Raw genomic sequence first — 19068 nt, forward strand, 5'->3', positions numbered from 1 at the left:
TCTATAACAGGAATGCTGCTTCCTCAAGAGCAGGCACACTCTGTTGTGCAACAAGACACCTTGCTTCACAGAAAAACTCTGTTGTTTCCACCAATGATTTGGACCCCAAAACCCTTCCACAGCATCAGCAGCTGCTTCTATTATGTGCTCCTTATTACAAAGTACAAAATTTGTAGCTGACTTCAACGGATTTCCAACAGCCAATCGGGAAGGAGATACTCAGCTTCATCATTAACACAACTGACCAGGAAGTGCCACAAAAAAAGAGCCACCTTAGTTTCTTATGCAGAACAGGTGATATTGAAAATGACTTAAGAGAAAAAAATGCACTACCCTTAGGGTGCAAACATATTATTTTAGACATTTTGCTTACTACTGGTTAAAATAACTAAAGTTCAAAATATCCAGATCTTTTTAATTATGTTACTTTGCAACTGTTTAGAGAAAAAGGTATTTTGAAGAAAATATCTCAAAAAGAGTCCTACAGATCTGTCTAATGATTTTTAATCTAGAAGGTCTATTAATTACAGTCTGTTTGATGAGTCAAAAACATTTTAATATAAAAACCAAGACTGATACATACCATATGCACATGGCCACAGATCATTAAACCAACATTTTTTGTGAAGTCATGAACAAGATGAAGTAAAGCAGGCCGAGAGTTTGGAGAACCGGTCATTACAAGACATTGTGGCCTAATTTAAAATAATAAAAAAAAAAATTAGAACAATTTGAAATTTTTATGTAGTTTCTCTAAGAATAAAGCTGCACAAGAACTTTTTAAAAATCATCTAGCTACAGAATATGGCCCCTCACCTTCCTAGAATAAAGTAACTATGAGTAACTTACAACCTGAAAGGTGTTCCTTTTCCAGGCCTCATTACTTAAAAATGATTTGTTCTCCATATAGTCTTTCTTATAAGCTAGAACTTGGACGTACTGATAACTTTGAGCACAACAACAAAATATACCTTTTAGGGACCAGCAGAATGCCAATACATAAGGATGAGGGGAGCCAGATGACCAAATCTGCCTACCTGCCATGAACCATCCATGCCTGGACATCTACCAATGCCTTTCTTACTCAATTACTGCATTTTTAAAAGCTTCCTGAAGGGTAATTTAGAGTCTCCTATTAACAATATAATTCTGTTAAAGTTATAGAATCATAAAACCCATGGGAAAAAAAAAAAAAAAACACCTGAGGGTAAAGCACCAAAATACTCAAAGCTATAAAGCAAGCAGAATAGTGAAAGAGCAAAACATAGGAGACACTAAATGAGACATAACACTGTGAAGCTACTGATCCTAAACCTCAAAGAAAGCAGCATGGAGTTGTCAGCAACCAGACATCTCCAAGTATCTCTGCAAACAGCAGTGAAGCTGTGTCAGAGAAACCAAAATCAAGAACCCGGGGCAAGAAACATTCTGTGTACATAAGAAGCAAGTAGGCAGTGCCAAGTCATTTCCATCACTCTGGGGGGCAACTGGCAGCGTCTCCTCAGCTTAATAAAAAGGCTTCTGTGGTCCAGACACTGAAAGTAGCAAGGGCAGTGTCAGCAGTCTAAAAGAAGAGAACTCAGAAAGTTGTTCATGGGTAAAACTCTGAAACCTCCACCTCCTTCCCCTACCTGTTTTTCAGAACTCTGGTTAATAGAGACACACAAACGGCTTAAAATAAAACATTCACTTCTGAGAAATCTAATTAGATCAAAAAAAAAAAAAAAAAAAAAAAAAAAAAGCCTTAATTCCCCCAAAGAATGAGCAAAGCCACATTAATCTACATTGAGGACTTGATTGGCAGGCCTCAGCACCAAAGCCCAGACAGCTTCCTTGCCAAGGAGCATATGTGCTATACTTCGGATGATTCCAAGAACCCAAACTAGATAAAAAGAAAATAGTGAGAAAGTAAATCTAATTTTTGGGAACACTGATGAAGGCTGAGATAGATATAAACTACCAAAAAAAAAAAAAAAAAAAAAAAAAAAAGAGTTATTAGTTCTAACAAAAAAAAAATTTACATTGTGTCTACCTTGCTCAAAGTCATAAAAATATAAATGTTCAATATAAATTAATCAAAGTAACACCATAAAATATATACTGGAAGTATAAAAAGAATGCACCCATGTGCTATGACAAGAGGGATGATAACAGCTAAGTAAGAATGAGATCGCATGGCAAGACAAACAGCTTTATGAAGTCAATACAAAACAAGGAAGTAACGGAGCAGCTGAAAACTCAAGAGTGCTGCCTATGGACGAGAAAACGGACATGGAGGACAAAGCAAGCACTGGTTTTCACAGCAGAATTTCACCACCTCTCCTCTCTCTCTCATGTGTCTATAATGTCAGGACTTAGGGGGTGGATACAGCTAGGATCCTTGAATTATGAGTCAGTTAGGCTATATAGATAAATAAATAAGGCACACACACACAAAAAAAAAAAACCCTCAAACTGAGAATAAAAAGTACTTCAGAAAATCAAATTATAAGTGCATGTGAATTTTTGCTGGTTTAAAATTAATTGTGACTTTTGTTCATATCTTCATTTGTTATACAACTTGCAAGAGAATAATTTCTATTTTTTGTCATACTTGACATCAACTGCCCAGAATATGCTGACATTAAAGACTGTCTACAGGGTTTGCATTCCCCCCACCCACCCCAACCCCACTTTCACATGCAAAGCTGTGATCTCTGGAGAATTGTCACTTTAGAAAAAAGGCAGAGTAGATGGGCAGGCACTCAGATAGCAACACAAGGAGAACCCATCACCTACCTGAAGTTTTTCACATGGTCCTCCACCCCGGAAAGACGAATTGAATGCTGCAGTGCACTGAGATATGTCAGCGCTTGTGTGGAGGATCCCCAGTTCACATCTGTGGGAGAACAGCATCAGGTAGGGCGATACCAATGGCAAATAATTCAAACCCATGAGACTGACAGCAAATTGAGAATTTCATGTTAAAAATGTAAAACAAAGTTTGAGGCCAGCCTGGTCTACAGAGTGAGTTCCAGGACAGCCAAGGCTATACAGAGAAACCCTGTCTCGAAAAAACCAACAGTAGCCAAAGACCTGAAGGAAAGGGGCAGATTATAAGTACAGTAAACACGTTCAAGCTATTTAAACATGAAAACATCCTTCCCTATTGAATAAAAAGATTGGACCTTAAATGATTTTAAACACACTAAAGTATGCTTAGGTATTTTAGAGGATTAACTGGTTCTAAAGTTGAAAAACACAGTTTCTTTGTCCATTCATTTCTAGAGCCTCCATCTGAATCCAAGAGCTCATCATTTCAGATCCATCACTGTTTAAAACTACCGTATTTTAACTACTCATCTTCTGGCTTAACCAGTGGACCAAACTTTCCTGACTTTTTTTGACAGATCTTTTTTCTGTATTCTGAACCAATCCTAGTAGCACTTACCCTCATAAACCTAGACATCATAAATGTGGAGAATGGTAATCACTAACTCTCAGTTTAAGAACAATTATATTTACATATTTAGAAAAATATATCTTTCCATCACTTGAATTCCATACTACATAGCAGTCTCTAAAACAGAAAGAGGCAATTCATATACATATTTTGGTAGTAGCTACTATAAGTGCTGCAAATCTAGAACTTTCAAAGACAATTTTAAAAGACATTAAGTGCAACACAATGTTAGTATATTCATTTTTTTTTGTTTGTTTGTTTAGAGCCTGATATTTATTTGTTTTGAAAAAATTTTAAATTTTGCAAGTAAATTTTTGTAGCTGTAATTTTCTATCTTGGCACAGATTATTGATTGTAGATGTTTATTTTCTTAAAATAAGGTTAGTCATCATTCATTCATAGGTGAGAATGAAATTCTATAGGAATAAAACATTTTTAAATAGTTCATTGACACTAAATGTAGTTCAAAAGAACAAAAAAAACTTATTTGGAAAGAGGGTATTTTAAATTTTACATGTGACACCTTTTCAAATATACAAATGATGCTTGAATAAGAAAAGTTACATAAAAACTTGTCAACATTTTCTAGCTTAAAATACTATAAGCAAAAGTCTACTGACCTGGTTTTTTGTAAGTAACATAAATGTACAGTCCAAGAACTATCACATACGTGAGCAGTGCAGCCCACCAGTTAATGACAAACATCACTATGCAACAAAGAACTGCTCCAATAAGGGAGATCCACATGTTGTAGTATTTGAATGCAGGACGCCATCCTAACAATGACAGAAAGAAAACATCTCTCAGATTTCTCTCTGCTTTACACAGTGGTGCGTAATTATGTATAAAATAGCTTTCTTTATGGCTGCCACACTCAGATGACTTTAAGTATTAAATGCAAGAGTAATCCCTAAAACAGTAAAGTCAATGCCTGTTACTGATCACAACTGGTATTGATAATTCTTAATGACTGAAAACAATATTTTCCTATTACCTTCTCAGACTTTAAGTCAATACAGTCTTTTAAAGATTTAAATTAACCTACCACAGTGAAAACTAGAGAAGGGGCATACAAAGGAAAGACTTCATCCTGACCCTTAGTAGGGCAGCTTTACATTTGATGTTTATGAACTTAAAACTACTCATAAAATGCTAAAATATGTTTTAAACTTGTCACTAATAGCTAAAATATTTTTTAAATACTTCAATAAAGTTTTATTTTGAAAGTAAAACTGTGAGGTTCAAGCATGTATGTTCACACTTCCTTCTTCTGAGAATCTCACGTGATTTACCCTGTTCTGACAAACTTAAATGTTTCTGTACTGATTTCTTTTCTACTGATTTTGAACCCTTGTCTGTTCATAACAAAGGCCCTCATGGTACTTTTTCCAGTAATAAAGCCCCCTTATGTTAGAATTCCAGAGAACTCAATTGTGTAAAGAAGGCACTGGGGGCTGGGACTTAGGATTCAGTGTGAAACTGTGCTCTTATCCAGCATGAAGAACCAGGCTCAATTCTCAGCACTAAAAGGAAAAATTTTTGGAAGGTTATTAAATAAGCACAATGCTCTGAGAACTGAATCAGGTAGGCAAATAGTAAAGACATTTTTAAAATAGGAAATAATGCTTTAGTATGGCAAATGCTGTTGTCAGTGTTCTGAAAGAACAGAGAAGGAAGAGCTTGTCATCAGTGCACTTCAGGGTAGAGACTTTGAATTTGATGTAACGAAAAGAAAACACTTTAATGAACTAAACTCACACAAACCAAATTGTAGAATCATAAAAATTGTGTTTCCTCTGAAATAAAAACTATTAATACATACAAATTCTTAAAATGTAAAAATCACCTGGAGATTTTGCAAGTGACGCATGGAATACTGAAAAGTTGATTAAGGCATATGATGCAAGGAAGAAATTAGAGATAATTGGGGCAATAACATTCAGTTCAGCTGCAAAAAAAAAAAAAAAAAAAAGGAAAGAGATTTAATGGTATTTAAAACTTCAAATCTTGAAATACTTCTAATTTTAAATAGCATCATAAAGACCCTTAAATCTAACACAGATTGATACTTTATATCGTATATCAAATTAATAGCATAATTGGACTTTCACAGTCAACTAATTTGAGTGGCTACACAGAATTCTTTAGGAAGTCTCATCTCAGCAGTGACAGATCTGTAACACTAAAGGCCAGTTAGTGGCATTATCGTTCATGGGCACAGAGGAATCCTCTTCATTCCACTATCATCATATGTATTTTAGGAAAAGGATATTCTAGTAGTCCATACCCATAATCCTAGTCCTTACGAAAGAAAGGCAGGACCATCAGAAATTCAAGGTTATCCTTGGCTACAATAGTGAATAACAAGAATCCAGACTAGGCTACATGAACAAGAATCTAGGAAGGAAGGAAGGAGGGAGGGAGGGAGGGAGGGAGGGAGGGAGGGAGGGAGGGAGGGAGAGGGGAGGGAGAGGGGAGGGAGAGGGGGGGGGAGGGGAGGGGAGGGGAGGGGAGGGGGAGGGGGAGAGGAGGGGGAGGGGGAGGGGGAGGGGGAGGGGGAGGAGGGAGGGGGAGGGGGGAGGGGGAAGGAGGAGAAAAAAAGAGAAAATACAATTTCTTCTAGCCCTAACTTTTACACATCGGCAGTAAGTTTAATAAATAATATCAGGCACTACTATCTGAAATATCTTACTTTGATTAAAAAGTGACATAGTACACTAAAGCAAGGCACATTTTGGTAACACTATAAACATACCCAAAGCTACATGATATACCATTCATAGAACTAACCAATTAGGATGAATCCAAGTGCAATTAAGAATGTTAAGATGTAACCACGAAGAGGTTCATTATTTTTCCCATAACCTTTAGCAAACATCTGGAAAGCTGGGTAGATATTGTCCTTACACAGAGCCTAACCCAAGGGGGAAAAATACAAACATTAAGACAAAACACATGAAAATTAAGATGTACAAATTTACAAGCAGTTAAAGTAGGTTAATCAAGAATGAAGCTCAAGTCTCTCAGTTCTGATACTTTTTGTTTTCTGTCTCTCAGTGTCTCACCTACAGACTATAAAGGACATGTAAATAGTTCAAACAGCAAAGGGTAGTTGGTTTATGACACTGCTAAGGATTTTGTTTCTCTTGCCCCCATGCCATGTTAAAGCTGTATTTTTGAAGAATCAGAGAAGCAGTCATTGAAATAAAGTACAATTAAAAAAAAAAAAAAAAAAACCTAAAATATGGCATTATGATACAGTGTACCTATGGCTTTAAGAAAACCAACTCCAAATCTAAAACTTAGAAGATTAAAAACTCTAAGTATAAAGTTTAACTACTTTTCTTCAAATCTTAATAAATATTGCCTTAAAAATCTTATTAGACACCATTACTATACTTTCTGGCTACAAATACAATATTAAGAAGAAGGCTAGAAAAATCAACATATACCTGATACAGTAATTAAAAGCAATTTCCTAATCAGTATTAGATGCTTAATGACCACTAGAGGAAGCAATATTCATCCTATCACTTCATCTACTACAGTTAATGTAATATGAGCCACATAAATTATTTAAGTTGGCATCATGGTAACTGAAACCATTATTTACTAGTTCTGTAAATATGTAGGTTTGTATAGACCTATATAATATTTATACAAATCAAATTATACCAATCTTGATATATGTATATACAAACAAACACATGAGATTCATAAAGGTAATTTATCTGAATATAACAATCTAAATTTTAAAATATTATTTTAACATATTCTTCAATAAAAATAATATGAAAATATTTACCTGAAATATTTTGGGAGCACTCACGAGAGATGCTAGTGCTGACGAGAGTGTGGCTGAAAAGATACCTGCAGAGATCAAGGGTGCAAATCCTGACACCATGCTCATCACCTTAAATAAAAGAACAGAGTAAGTAAGTAGTCACAATTTGAGGTTTCTAATAAAGGAAACTAATACTAGAAATAATCTAATAGGAATCTGGTAATGGCAATGAGAAGTAAACTACAAATTATTAAAATAGGTCTACTACTAAAAATCCTTTTCTCTTGTAAATTTCCAAATGTACATATAGCAGAAACAAAGGATAATGAGCCGCCAACTACACACCACCAGGTTCCACCACAGACAACTGAGCCGATCCCACATCACTGCGAAACAACTCCGAGCTTTTGAGTGCATAAAGGTTCAGTATGTATCTCTTAAGAGACAAAGACTTTTGAACACTATAACTAAAGCCATTACTCCAGCTTAATTATCTGGCCTTTCCTTCACAGTATACCTATGTTGTCAGCAACCAAACTACCTCAACTGTCCCCATTTTCTTGGTCATTAAGATTAAAACAGGTTTGTTTGTTTTTAAACCAGCTCTCAAAAATGACTGCTATTATTTGGTTGATGTGTTTTTTTTTTTTCAATATTTGTAATATATGGTTTTATATTTTAATTTTTCTAATTTTTTCCTGCCATTCTCTGAAGCTCCTATCCTATATCCTGTGGTGTGCTGACCCTCTCTCTCCATTATATAACCCATTTCTCTCATCCTAGGTTCTAGAAAACTGATGGTTAGTTAGATCTAGCCAATAAGTCAGACTGAGGTTAATCTCTTATCAAAGTGTACTCCATCAAGATGGTTTATTTGTATGGGCTATACTGTAGGTATAAAGGCTTTTTTTAAAGTATGTAACAGTTAAATGTAAAAATGTCAAACCAAAAGGTAATGATACAAATTCTATCTGCTTCTAAATAACCTGGGATACAAGAAATTATAAACAAAACACAATTAACCACACACTAATAAATGATGAAGGTAGGTAATATGTACATTATGCTCATTACAGTGCTTTCCCTGTGCATTTTGTCCACATAGTTCTGCACATGTGTGTGCACTCCTCCCAGACTCAGAGTTAGGCATGAAAACTTCAGGCTCACTTCTCTACAAGCATTGTCCTTTGGACAAATCATCAGTGTCCTATACTTAGTATCAAAAAAAAAACTACATGAAAAGCCAACTAGACTTCTGGCTTTCCAGTTTAATATTTTCCCTCAGCACTTCCTAAAATTTAATGGTGAAAAGAAAAAGGACATAGTGACACTGAATGAAAACAGTGGTTACATCACTGTTGTCCACATGAAAGCAGTAAAGATGACCAGCAAGATGGCTCTCCAAATGAAGTGCTGAATGGAAGTAAGGAATAATAGTGGGAGTGCACAACTTGCTAAACACAGTGACCAAGTCCAGGATAAACAGGGCTGGGAGTGATCAGGTATGAGGACTTGACTGACAAAAATACAGCAGCTCACACTTTGTTCATCATATAATGCATAAATCAAACGCTTCACAGGATATCAAAATAAATATAACAAGATAAAATATATGTAATTCAAAATTTAAAGCCAGCAAGATATCCTAAAAGCCTCTACTCCCTTGAGCATGAAGTCACTTATATATGAAAACCAGCAATTGTAAGTAGGGCTTGTATGGACTTCCTAACAGCCATCTGAGGTGGTCTAAATGAGAATGGTCCCCATAGGCTCACATGTTTGCATGCAAAGTTCCCAGCTGATGAAATGTTTGGAAGGATTAGAAAGTGTGCCCATTTTTTGGAAGCTATGTGTTGCTGGGGTGGGCTTTGAGTTTCAAAAGCAAACACCAGACCCAGTGTCTGTCTCTCTCTGCCTGCTGTCTGAAGATCAGGAATTAAATCTCTCAGCTACTTCTCTAGCAACATGCCTACCTGCATGTTCTCCACAATGATAATAGACTAAGTCTCTGAAACTGTATACAAGCCCTCAATTAAATGCTTCCCTTTATAAATGTAGTCTTGGTCATGGTGTCTCTTCAAAGCACCAGAACACTAAGGCAGCATGTAACTTACTTACTGCTTAGTTATATTCTATTGACGACACTCGATTTCTAAATAACACTTGATTTATACAAGATTGCCCATCACCATTTTGTATTTTTTCCCACAGCATTATTATAAGTTTACTTATTTAAATTAAAACAGAGCTTGACTCAAATGAGTCTGCAAGAGAGATCATAAAGAACATAGCTTTTTTTATTTCCAGGAAAAACACAGAAATCTGACTAGCACTTAAGTTGCTGGGTAGAGGCCAATGTTTGTATCTTTTATACACCATATCAATGTCAGAATTGGAGTGAACCATTAAATTAGCATGAATATTTTTATTTCTACAATTTTGCCAAATCTTGTGACTAGAAAATTCAAATTTGTATCACATAACTGAATCCAACACTTAAAAACACAAATAAATTGCTTGAAACTATTCAATGGACTATAAAATGCCATCAAGCTGCACTTTAGTTAGAAATTTTATTTATAAAGTTGTATTATGAAATATTTACATATTATAAATAGTAATATATGTTCCAACAATATCCAGATTCTCATTACTCTGTTAATTATGTTTTGGTAATAAAATTTCTATTTTTTTTTTAACTTGGGATCTATAGAAATCCATACTGTTATACAATTACTATTTTGTATTACCTGCTTAAATCTATATATGTATATTTGTTTTGATCATCTTAGAACATTATTTCCCTAGGTTCTAACTAATAAATCTGACATACTAAAATTTCACTTCATTGTACTATCTTTTTCCTATGTCTATGTATGTTAATAAAAGGGGAAAGAACAGTCCTGGGTATCCTTCCGCAGATACTGCCCAGCTTTTCTTAAAACAATCTCAAAACTGGCCTGAAATTTTCATCAGAAGAGCTGGACCTTCTGCCAGTAAGCCCCAAGTAGTTAGTTGTCTCCCCCTCCTTGCCTCTGAAATTACAAGCATACACAACTATACTCGGTTTTTTTACACATCTTCTAGGAAGCAAATTCATGTTCACATGCACCAAATAAGCTATTTCTTCAGCCCCATGGATTTAACATCTTAACAGAGGTAAATAAAAGACAAAAAATTAGCAGTCTCCAAAAATGTAATAGCTGATCTTTATACAGTTAATAGTATTTCTATAATACCCCTGTGTGAGTACACATACATGTATGTATGTACATATGTATGTATTGAGAAAAGGTATCATGTAGTCCAGTTGTTTGCTACATAGTTAAGGATGCCCTGAAGCTGGTGACCCTCCTATTCTATTTCCCAAATGCTGGGATTAAGGACATGTGCCACTTCACCCAGTTTGTATGGTGCTAAGGACTGAGATCAGGGTTTTGTGAATGCTAGACAAGCACCTACCAACAAGCCACATGCCCAGCTCTATTGATCAGTTATCTTAACATTTTATTTATACATAAACAATGAAGGTACTGCTAATAACTAGGAAGCTAAAATTGCTAGAACAATTTTGGAAGAAGTTAATCTGACTTCAAGACTTACTATATACTAACTACATGAATCAGGACTGACACTGATGAACAAATAGACCCAAAGCTCAATGGTAAAGAACAGACAGAACCCAGAAACAGACCAGACAAAATGACTTTTATGAAAGATACTTGTTCCGTGGCTTTCTGAAATAGTATAAAATAGTATACCTAAATGCTATGTGTATATGCACTGTACAGTACTAGAAAAGTGTAACTCTCGAGGGCTTTGTTTTATTCATGAATAGTTTATAGAGTTTATTTACTCTTTTGTGTTTTTCCCATTTGCCTAGTTAGTGACAACAGGGACTAGTAGGAGGGGCATAAAGTATCAACCATCTTCTCTAATGTAGAGGGACATTCTGAATGGCCAGATTTCAGGTGGTCTAATCCCTAACTACAGAATGTCTATATAATATAAACTCAATGCTCACCTGAAAGTTGTTCATTAGCCCATAAGAACAAGGATTGCTTTCACAATAAGAAAAGTCAAAGTTTAATTTGCAGGCTGCAGATGTACAGTTTGTTAGCTCTGTTGTAATGGTATCATTAACATTCCCAGTGGCATCCCGAACAACACAAGAACCTGAAGCACAAGTGACAATGAGAGTAAGTCATATCTGCATTCCTCTTAAAATTATACATCCATTCATGAAGAAATCACAGTACAGTCTAGGTACACACTCATAATAGCATATGCTGCACTTAATACAGATCTTTACTCTGAATGAAGCAAGAAGTTTGGGGGTGACTAAAATTTAAGTAATGAACTGAACCTTCTATTTAAAAAAAAGTTTCCACAAATTAGGGAAAACCTTGTACAAACATTTCAGTGCCTAGATGGACTACAGACTAGGCTGCTTTTGTTCTCTCTACCTTTCAACCATGCTGGCAAAAGCACCTTTCCTTCCAAATGTACCTGAGACCTTACAGGACTGGAGACGAAATCCCTGTGACTACAAACAGCTTGCAAGCAGCCATGCTTTCTGTGTCCTGTGCCTGGTTTCTTTGGGAGACACTGTGTATTCTAGGCTGGACACACTTAAGGGAGAATCCTGCTTCTGTCTACTGAGCAAGAGGATCACATACAATGTGTGGCTAGGCCTGACATTGGGTGATAAATATTCTGTTGGTCTGAACTAGTCAGAAAACCACTGTACAGAGCTTTCGCTGGCCCCTCCTGAGCATCCGAAGGGGCAGCCACTGCTTACTTAGCACAGACGGAATGAAGTGAACATGAGGTCCAACACCAGAGGGTCAGACATGTCAAGAGATGTATCCTTGGCAACAAATTATTTTAAAAATTGGAACATAATCAGTTACTCCATTAATTAAATTAAAAACAAACTTTATTTAGCTTAGCTACATAATATAAGCATATTTGAAAGTTTTAGGGAAACATAAATTTTATTAAATAAGTATGCTTATATACATTGTTGCTTTCTCAAACAAATTTCAGAATTATATATTAAGAATATATTATATTGGGGAGGAGGTATGAGATGTGGAACAGTCAGAGGGTGGACCAGGAGGGGGATAAAGACTGGACTGTAAAAAAATATTTAAAGAATAGAAATATAAAAAAGAATATACCATATCTAAAATCATTTTTAAAGGGCAATTTAGCATTAGCAGCAGTTAGCATTTCTAACTTTTGTTCGGTTAAATTTCAAAATTACACTAAGAGATAGTAAAATTTGAAAAATAGAGTTCTGTTGCTACTTCTGAACAAAACAATTTCTAAATGTGGGAAAATTACAGTATTCTTACTAAATATGCATGGAAACATCTTACCATGAAATTAGTAAATTCAGATCTTATAATTTTGTTTAAAAATGAATAGATGCATGCAGAATAGGGTTCAAGTGATTGCTTGGGCCTTTCCATTTTTTAAAACTTTATTTAATATTAAAGAGTAATAACAATAACTACCTTAACAAAGCAACTAATTCTATGACTTTTTTAACCAAATATTTTGGAATAGTAAAGGTAGAAAATGCTGTAGTAATACTTATGCTATGACATCACAAAATTTCTGAGACACAAAGAAACAAAGGCTATTTACCTACAGACACTGCAATTCCTATGTAAACCAAGGTAGTAATCAAAATGGCTAAGAGTGTTCCTTTGGGTATGGCAGACTGAGGATCCTAAAAGACAAGAAGACATTTTTAGTCTATCTTTAAAAATAAATGCACGAATAGCATTTCTTTACATATCAGTAATGATACAGTACTTCATAATACTTACTGCAAGATCACCTGAGATATTTGCTCCAGCTAGAATACCAGTTGCAGCAGGAAAAAAGATGGCAAATACAGAAAAGAAAGTCTCTTCTTCTCGAAAATCTGGTCCAAAGTTCTCATTAAATATTTCAGCTACAGAAGACAAAATATTTTGGCAATTATTAGACAGCAAATAAGACCAAAATAATTTAGGTTAAGAGTAATCAGTATATATGGTCTCTACACAACTGCTCATTCTTACTTAAAGCTAATTCAGTTATCAGTGTTCCTGTTTTCTGGGATGAAGGAATGGTTGATAATCAAATGGTGATCTAATCTTTATTATAGCCTACTTTTTTGGTATCTCTTACCAGTAATTTAAAGAACCTCCAAACTTGTTATCACTAACTCAAACAAAAATCACAAGTATAGATCACTACCCCACTGTCCCCTAAAGAAAACAAACAAATCAAAATCACATCTCCTAAGAAAGGAGGTGGGATCCCTGGAGCCAGCCTGTCCTACTCTCTGCTACCCACTCCAACTCCTACAGATTCTTAACATAGCCTTCCCTATTTCCTGAGCCAGATATTTTTAGCTAAAAACAAAAAGAAATAGTCTACAGGAGCAATTAAAAAATAAAGTTAGTTTGAACCTGAGACACCAAAATAAAAAATATAGTTGGCAGGCCAGGACCATGATAAATACAACTGTGCACTGAAAGGAATGAGAGAGTGTGGTGGATAGTTACTGTGTCACCTTGACAAAAGCTGTATTTATCCAAGAGAAGGGAACCTTAATTAAGAAATTATCGCTGGGCAGTGGTAGCGCAATCCTAGCACTTGGGAGGCAGAGGCAGGTGGATTTCTGAGTTTGAGGCCAGCCTGGTGTACAGAGTGAGTTCCAGGACAGCCAGGGCTACACAGAGAAACCCTGTCTCAAAAAAAAAAAAAAAAAAAAAAAAAAAAAAAAGGCAAAACAAAAAAAAAATTGTCTCCTCCACAAGGTCCAGCTATATGCAAGCCTGTAAGACATTTTCTTAATTATTGATTGATTGAAGAGGCCCAGAGCATTGTGGGCAGTGCCATCACTGAGCTGGTGGTCCTGGGTTGTATAAGAAGGCAGACTGAGCAAGCCAGTAAGCAACAGCACTCCATGCCTCTGAATCAGTTGCTGCCTCCAGGGTCCTAACTTGTTTGAGTTCCTGTTCTGACCACCTAGGATGATGAACAATGTGATATGGAGCCAAAGAAACCCTTTCCTCCCCAAGCTGCATTTGGTCATGGTGTTTCATTACAGCAATTGTAACCCTAAGACCTAATCACCTAATGGTTTCCGGAATACCATCCTGGAAGTGCTTGTAACAGAGCCCCTGGCTCTCACTTCTGCTTACTGTCTTTCTCTCATCTCTCCTTTATTCTTCTCAGTCTCACACTCATCCTACTACTAAAATGAAATTTCCATTTTTCCTTTCATTTACAGTACCACATGGAGTTCTATCACCACTTACAGCATATAGAGTATAAGCCAAAAACCCATTCCTCTCCAACTTGCTTTTTGGTCATGGTGTTTCATCATAGCAACAGTAACCCTAACTAAGACAGAGGGGTAAGAGAAGTAATAGATACAGCAATCACTGAGTTGAGAGCAGAGCACCAGTCTCACAGCCAATGAGGAAAGCCTTTCAAAAAGGAGAAGAATGTGACTAAGGAAGGAGAGGAAACAATCTATGCTGCTCAAGGATTACTAATACAATCATTTGGTTAAAGTCCGATGGAGGTAAGGCTATCCACTGTCTTAAAGTACCATTTATGAAATGGCAACTTCCCAAGAGGGAAGCCTCTTAGTCATCACATTAACAAAAAGATAAAAATTAACATGATAGTGGGGAAGATCAGATTAGGACCTTATTCCAGGTGCTGAGAACACATCATCTACCAAGCTAATATAAACAAAACACCTGGAGAAACAACCCCACACATATCAAGTAAGGATCTGTAATCTTGAAAACTGTCACACAAGACAAAAAAGCTTAATGAAACTGAAGATTACATAATGAGTTATGCTTTTGTTTTGTTTTAAACGGGAAAGAAAAGCAAACAACTTAATGCAACTGATCCTGAACTGAAAAACCAGCTGTTGCTATTAGGAGGCCCATGAAGACTGAAACATCTGTGCACTCGTGCATCAGACCAAAGGTACGTTTCCTAAATGGCCACTCTCCTTAGTGGATAGGAGCTGAAAACTTTAGAGATTAGAAGTCATGATTTTTGCAACTTCTGTCTGCTTTCACAATCCATAGCACTTTTAAACTGTTATGTTTAAAACATCACATGCCAAGTAAAATTTTGGTTAATGATAGGCAATATAAATAACAGCTTCTATAACTTTATTTAGCCTGATGACATCATAGAGACATTTTAGAGTAAGTAAACCCTAGGATGTATGTGCAACACTAAAATCACCTAAAGATACATTTTCACATTCCCATTACCAAGAAACACAAAACTGGACACATTATAATGAGAGCCCTGCTGGCACCTCCTCCTTAGAGAGACTGGCTTCTCTACATTCTACCACTGCTGCTGATAATACTCAAACACTAAAGATAAAAATGAGAGTGATTTTACTCTAATTGTACAGCCTAAATATAAAGAGGGCAAAACCTGAATTATTAATTAGTGTGAATCACCAGACCAAACATAATTACAGTATAAATTACCTAAAATGTACTAAATTTAGTTAACAGCACAATGCTGTAATTGGCACTTTAAGAAAGTATTCCATCTTTTTACTTACATTTATAGCCAAAGAAACCCTTGGGCTTCTTGCTCTCCAGTGAGATAAATGTTCCTATGACGAAGTCAGCAATGGCCAGAAGAAGAATCACCAGAAGGACGATCTGAGCCTGTGGTTTTAAACACTGAAAATCACAATCTTGTCTCCTGTACTCACTTCCATTACACAGATAATTTGTCTTGTTTTGTCTGTCTGCCAAATGTCTTAAAGAATGCAAAGTATTCAGTAGGTACTCAATAAATGCTATTACATGAATAACAGCTCTTAGTGAACTATATTAAAGCTCGATGCAGTGTGGGAGCCTGAAGCTTCCACTTGTCAGATAATCTGCAGAAAGATCACAAGTCTGTGACTAGTCCCAGCGCTGAGATTATTAGTGAGACTCTGCCTCAGGCAAAACTGAGAATGTTCGATTATGGATAGAATCATGCCACCCATTTCTAAAACAAGTCCTAAAGATAGGAAAATCCCCATGCAAGCCACAGGCTCATTTTTTTTTTTTTTTTAAAGAATTTATTTATTTATTTTGTTTACACAAAAAAAGTACACTGTAGCTGTCTTCAGACACCCATATGAGGGCATCAGATCTCATTATGGATGGTTGTGAGCCACCATGTGGTTGCTGGGATTTGAACTCATGACCTCTGGAAGAGCAGTCAGTGCTCTTAACCACTGAGCCATCTCACCAGCCCCCACAGGCTCATTCTATACAACTCTCCCTACCTCCCTGCCCAGACTACCATCTTGGGATGGTAAAGAATATGTTTGCTGTCAACAAGTTTCATATCAGGTCCACACATAATGCTGTATCTGTCTGTAACTGTTCTAAGAAAGAAGGAAAAACAAAAAGAAATGCCAAGGTGGGAACTCAGAGGCAAAGGCACTGAAAGGGAGAAACCTTAAAGCTATCAACTTTTCTGTAACATTAGCTTTTCATAAAGTCTGGGTAAATACTATCATCTGTGCAAATAACATTTTAAACAACATTTTAAAATATGATTATTATGGAAATGGAGCCACATGTGCCATAACATGTGTGGACCTCAGAGGCTGCTCTACGAAGTTGGAGCTCTCTCTCCTCCTTCCACCTTGAATCCAGCTCAGATCACAAGGCTTCCTTTTACAGCAAGCACCTTTACCTGCTGAGATGTCTTGCTGGTCCAGCAAGAACTTCTTACACACTAATTGTGGCCCAAGAGGGATGAAATTATAACCTTTTCAGCAAAGTCAATTCTTACAGTTGTAAATAAATGAAGACTGGGACACACTCAACAGTAGACAGAACCCCTATCACACAAGGGGCCTTGGGCTCAATTCTTAAGCACTCAAAAACAAGCAGACAGAAAGGAAAGCAGTGTTTAACTGGATTTAAAATGGGTTATGTTCAAATATATCATTTTAAAGGCTAATACTTACATACCATAAACTTCTAGAAAAATGGCCACTTTTTCCACTAGAATCTGAACACTTCCCAGTTTGAGTTTCCTAGAACACTGGCTGTGTGGACGCAATGCTGACAAATCTGTCTCTGTCACAGCTCACCTTTGCTTCCCACTCCATTCCAGCCACTGAGATTCCCAGAAGAATCACTACTGTAATGGCCCCAATAATTCGGATATCATTGATTTCATCTATCATAAGTATGGAATGTTCCTACAAAGGAAAATACAACGAACAGCTCTTTACATACAGACACTGCATCAGTGCTTATTAAAGTGACGGACAGAAGTAGGTATAATGACGCATGCTTGTGTTCCCAGTACTTGAAGTCAAAGGCAGGACTATCAAAATTCCAAGGCTAGCCTGGTTTATACTACAAGTTCCTAGCCAGTTTGCAAGACCCTGTCTCAAAATCAAGAGAAATAAAAAAAAAAAAAAAGAAAGAAAGAAAATACTAATTACTATTAGTTGTTGTTCAACTAATATCTTAGATATCTAATGTCTTATTAAATCATTATTACTGGTATATTTGATATGGAACCAATCAAAAAAGGAATTACCAACCAAGAAAATTATGATCTGACTGGTACTGTTAGGTTTTATAATGTGGCATTAACAGAAATGTATTCTGTATTTGATATAATTAGTGAACTCATGCTTTAAGTGTCTTTTATGATACAAGAGGGATAAAGAATAAACCCTCACGCTATTGTCAAAACCCTAGTTCTTACTCCATAAGCAAAAAATGACTTAAGAGTTAATAATGTAGACAGCGTTTTTAAAGCTCACATCCAGGTTCGATGGGTGCGTGTGCATCATTTCAGTGAAGACTTGGCAAATGAATGACTAAGTCCAATTACCTTAAGCAGCTCCACCACAGTCTCTGCAAATCCAACAACATACATAGCAACTGCCACTGCATTGGCGAAAGCAAAGATCAAGCCAATTGCACCACCAAATTCTGGCCCTAGACTTCTGGAGATTAGATAGTATGCTCCTCCTAAGGAAAAGATTAAAATCCAGTTAGGGTTTAATGCCAATAATTCTTTTAATTAGACCAAGGAATTCGCAAAGCAGATTCAGCCAAGTAAGTGAATGTATTTTCAGAAAGAAACTCATCAAACTGGTATCTGAGATGCTGTGTTTACAGAAGTATTGCAGTGAGAACTGCCTTAATAAAACAGGAACTTCAGACCTGCCTTCGGTGACTTATATAAAGTCACTGATCTGAAACTTTCTAACTTTTCTGAAACTTTTCTTTCATTGATCTGAAAGTTAGAAGAGATTTCCCTATCATAGGAAAAAAACTATGGCACTTCTTGCTTGGTAATACTAGTAATCCATAGTGAAACAATGGATTTAAAAAAAAAAACAAAACAAAACCTGACTACCAATGATAAGCTGATTTTACTAATGCAGTACTTTTTGTCACATGTAGCAAAATGTGATGTTTTCCTCAATTTCAGTGTCTTGGCTTTACCATTACCCAAATGAAGAGGCTTCTAATTATTTCAGAAACAATTATTTTTCTTTTAGACATTTGAGACCAAGCAGCACAATCTTCTTCCAGATTAAATTTTGCTAAAATATAACTGTTTCCTTTCTGGTCTCATTAGTCATATAAATAATGAAAGTAAACAGCAATGATGCATTCATCACAATCCTGTATGTCCAAACCATGTATCACAACCATGTCTCAAACAGTGGCTACTATTATTATATGATCTTAAATCCTAACAAAACTGGATCTTGCCTGACCCTGTTACAAACCCAGCATGTGACAAAAGG

General features: G+C 36.1%; 1 protein-coding gene across 2 annotated transcripts in view; it reads right to left on the reverse strand.

Annotated features, from left to right (window-relative positions):
- The window catches only part of Slc12a2 (solute carrier family 12 member 2), a 72763-nt gene that overhangs the window by 31907 nt on the left and 21788 nt on the right, over window positions 1-19068 (reverse strand). For both annotated transcript variants that reach the window (XM_034517752.2, XM_076912615.1), the window contains exons 5-16: window positions 18141-18280; window positions 17383-17493; window positions 15841-15949; window positions 13067-13194; window positions 12882-12966; window positions 11251-11402; window positions 7248-7355; window positions 6233-6356; window positions 5289-5390; window positions 4063-4218; window positions 2779-2878; window positions 584-695 (exon numbers count right to left, since the gene is read on the reverse strand). In XM_034517752.2, coding sequence (XP_034373643.1) covers window positions 584-695; window positions 2779-2878; window positions 4063-4218; window positions 5289-5390; window positions 6233-6356; window positions 7248-7355; window positions 11251-11402; window positions 12882-12966; window positions 13067-13194; window positions 15841-15949; window positions 17383-17493; window positions 18141-18280 — 1427 coding nt within the window. The remainder of the gene's footprint in view (window positions 1-583; window positions 696-2778; window positions 2879-4062; window positions 4219-5288; window positions 5391-6232; window positions 6357-7247; window positions 7356-11250; window positions 11403-12881; window positions 12967-13066; window positions 13195-15840; window positions 15950-17382; window positions 17494-18140; window positions 18281-19068) is intronic.

The sequence above is a fragment of the Arvicanthis niloticus genome, chromosome 14 (genome assembly GCF_011762505.2).
Source record: "Arvicanthis niloticus isolate mArvNil1 chromosome 14, mArvNil1.pat.X, whole genome shotgun sequence".
Classification (NCBI taxonomy): Eukaryota; Metazoa; Chordata; class Mammalia; order Rodentia; family Muridae; genus Arvicanthis; species Arvicanthis niloticus.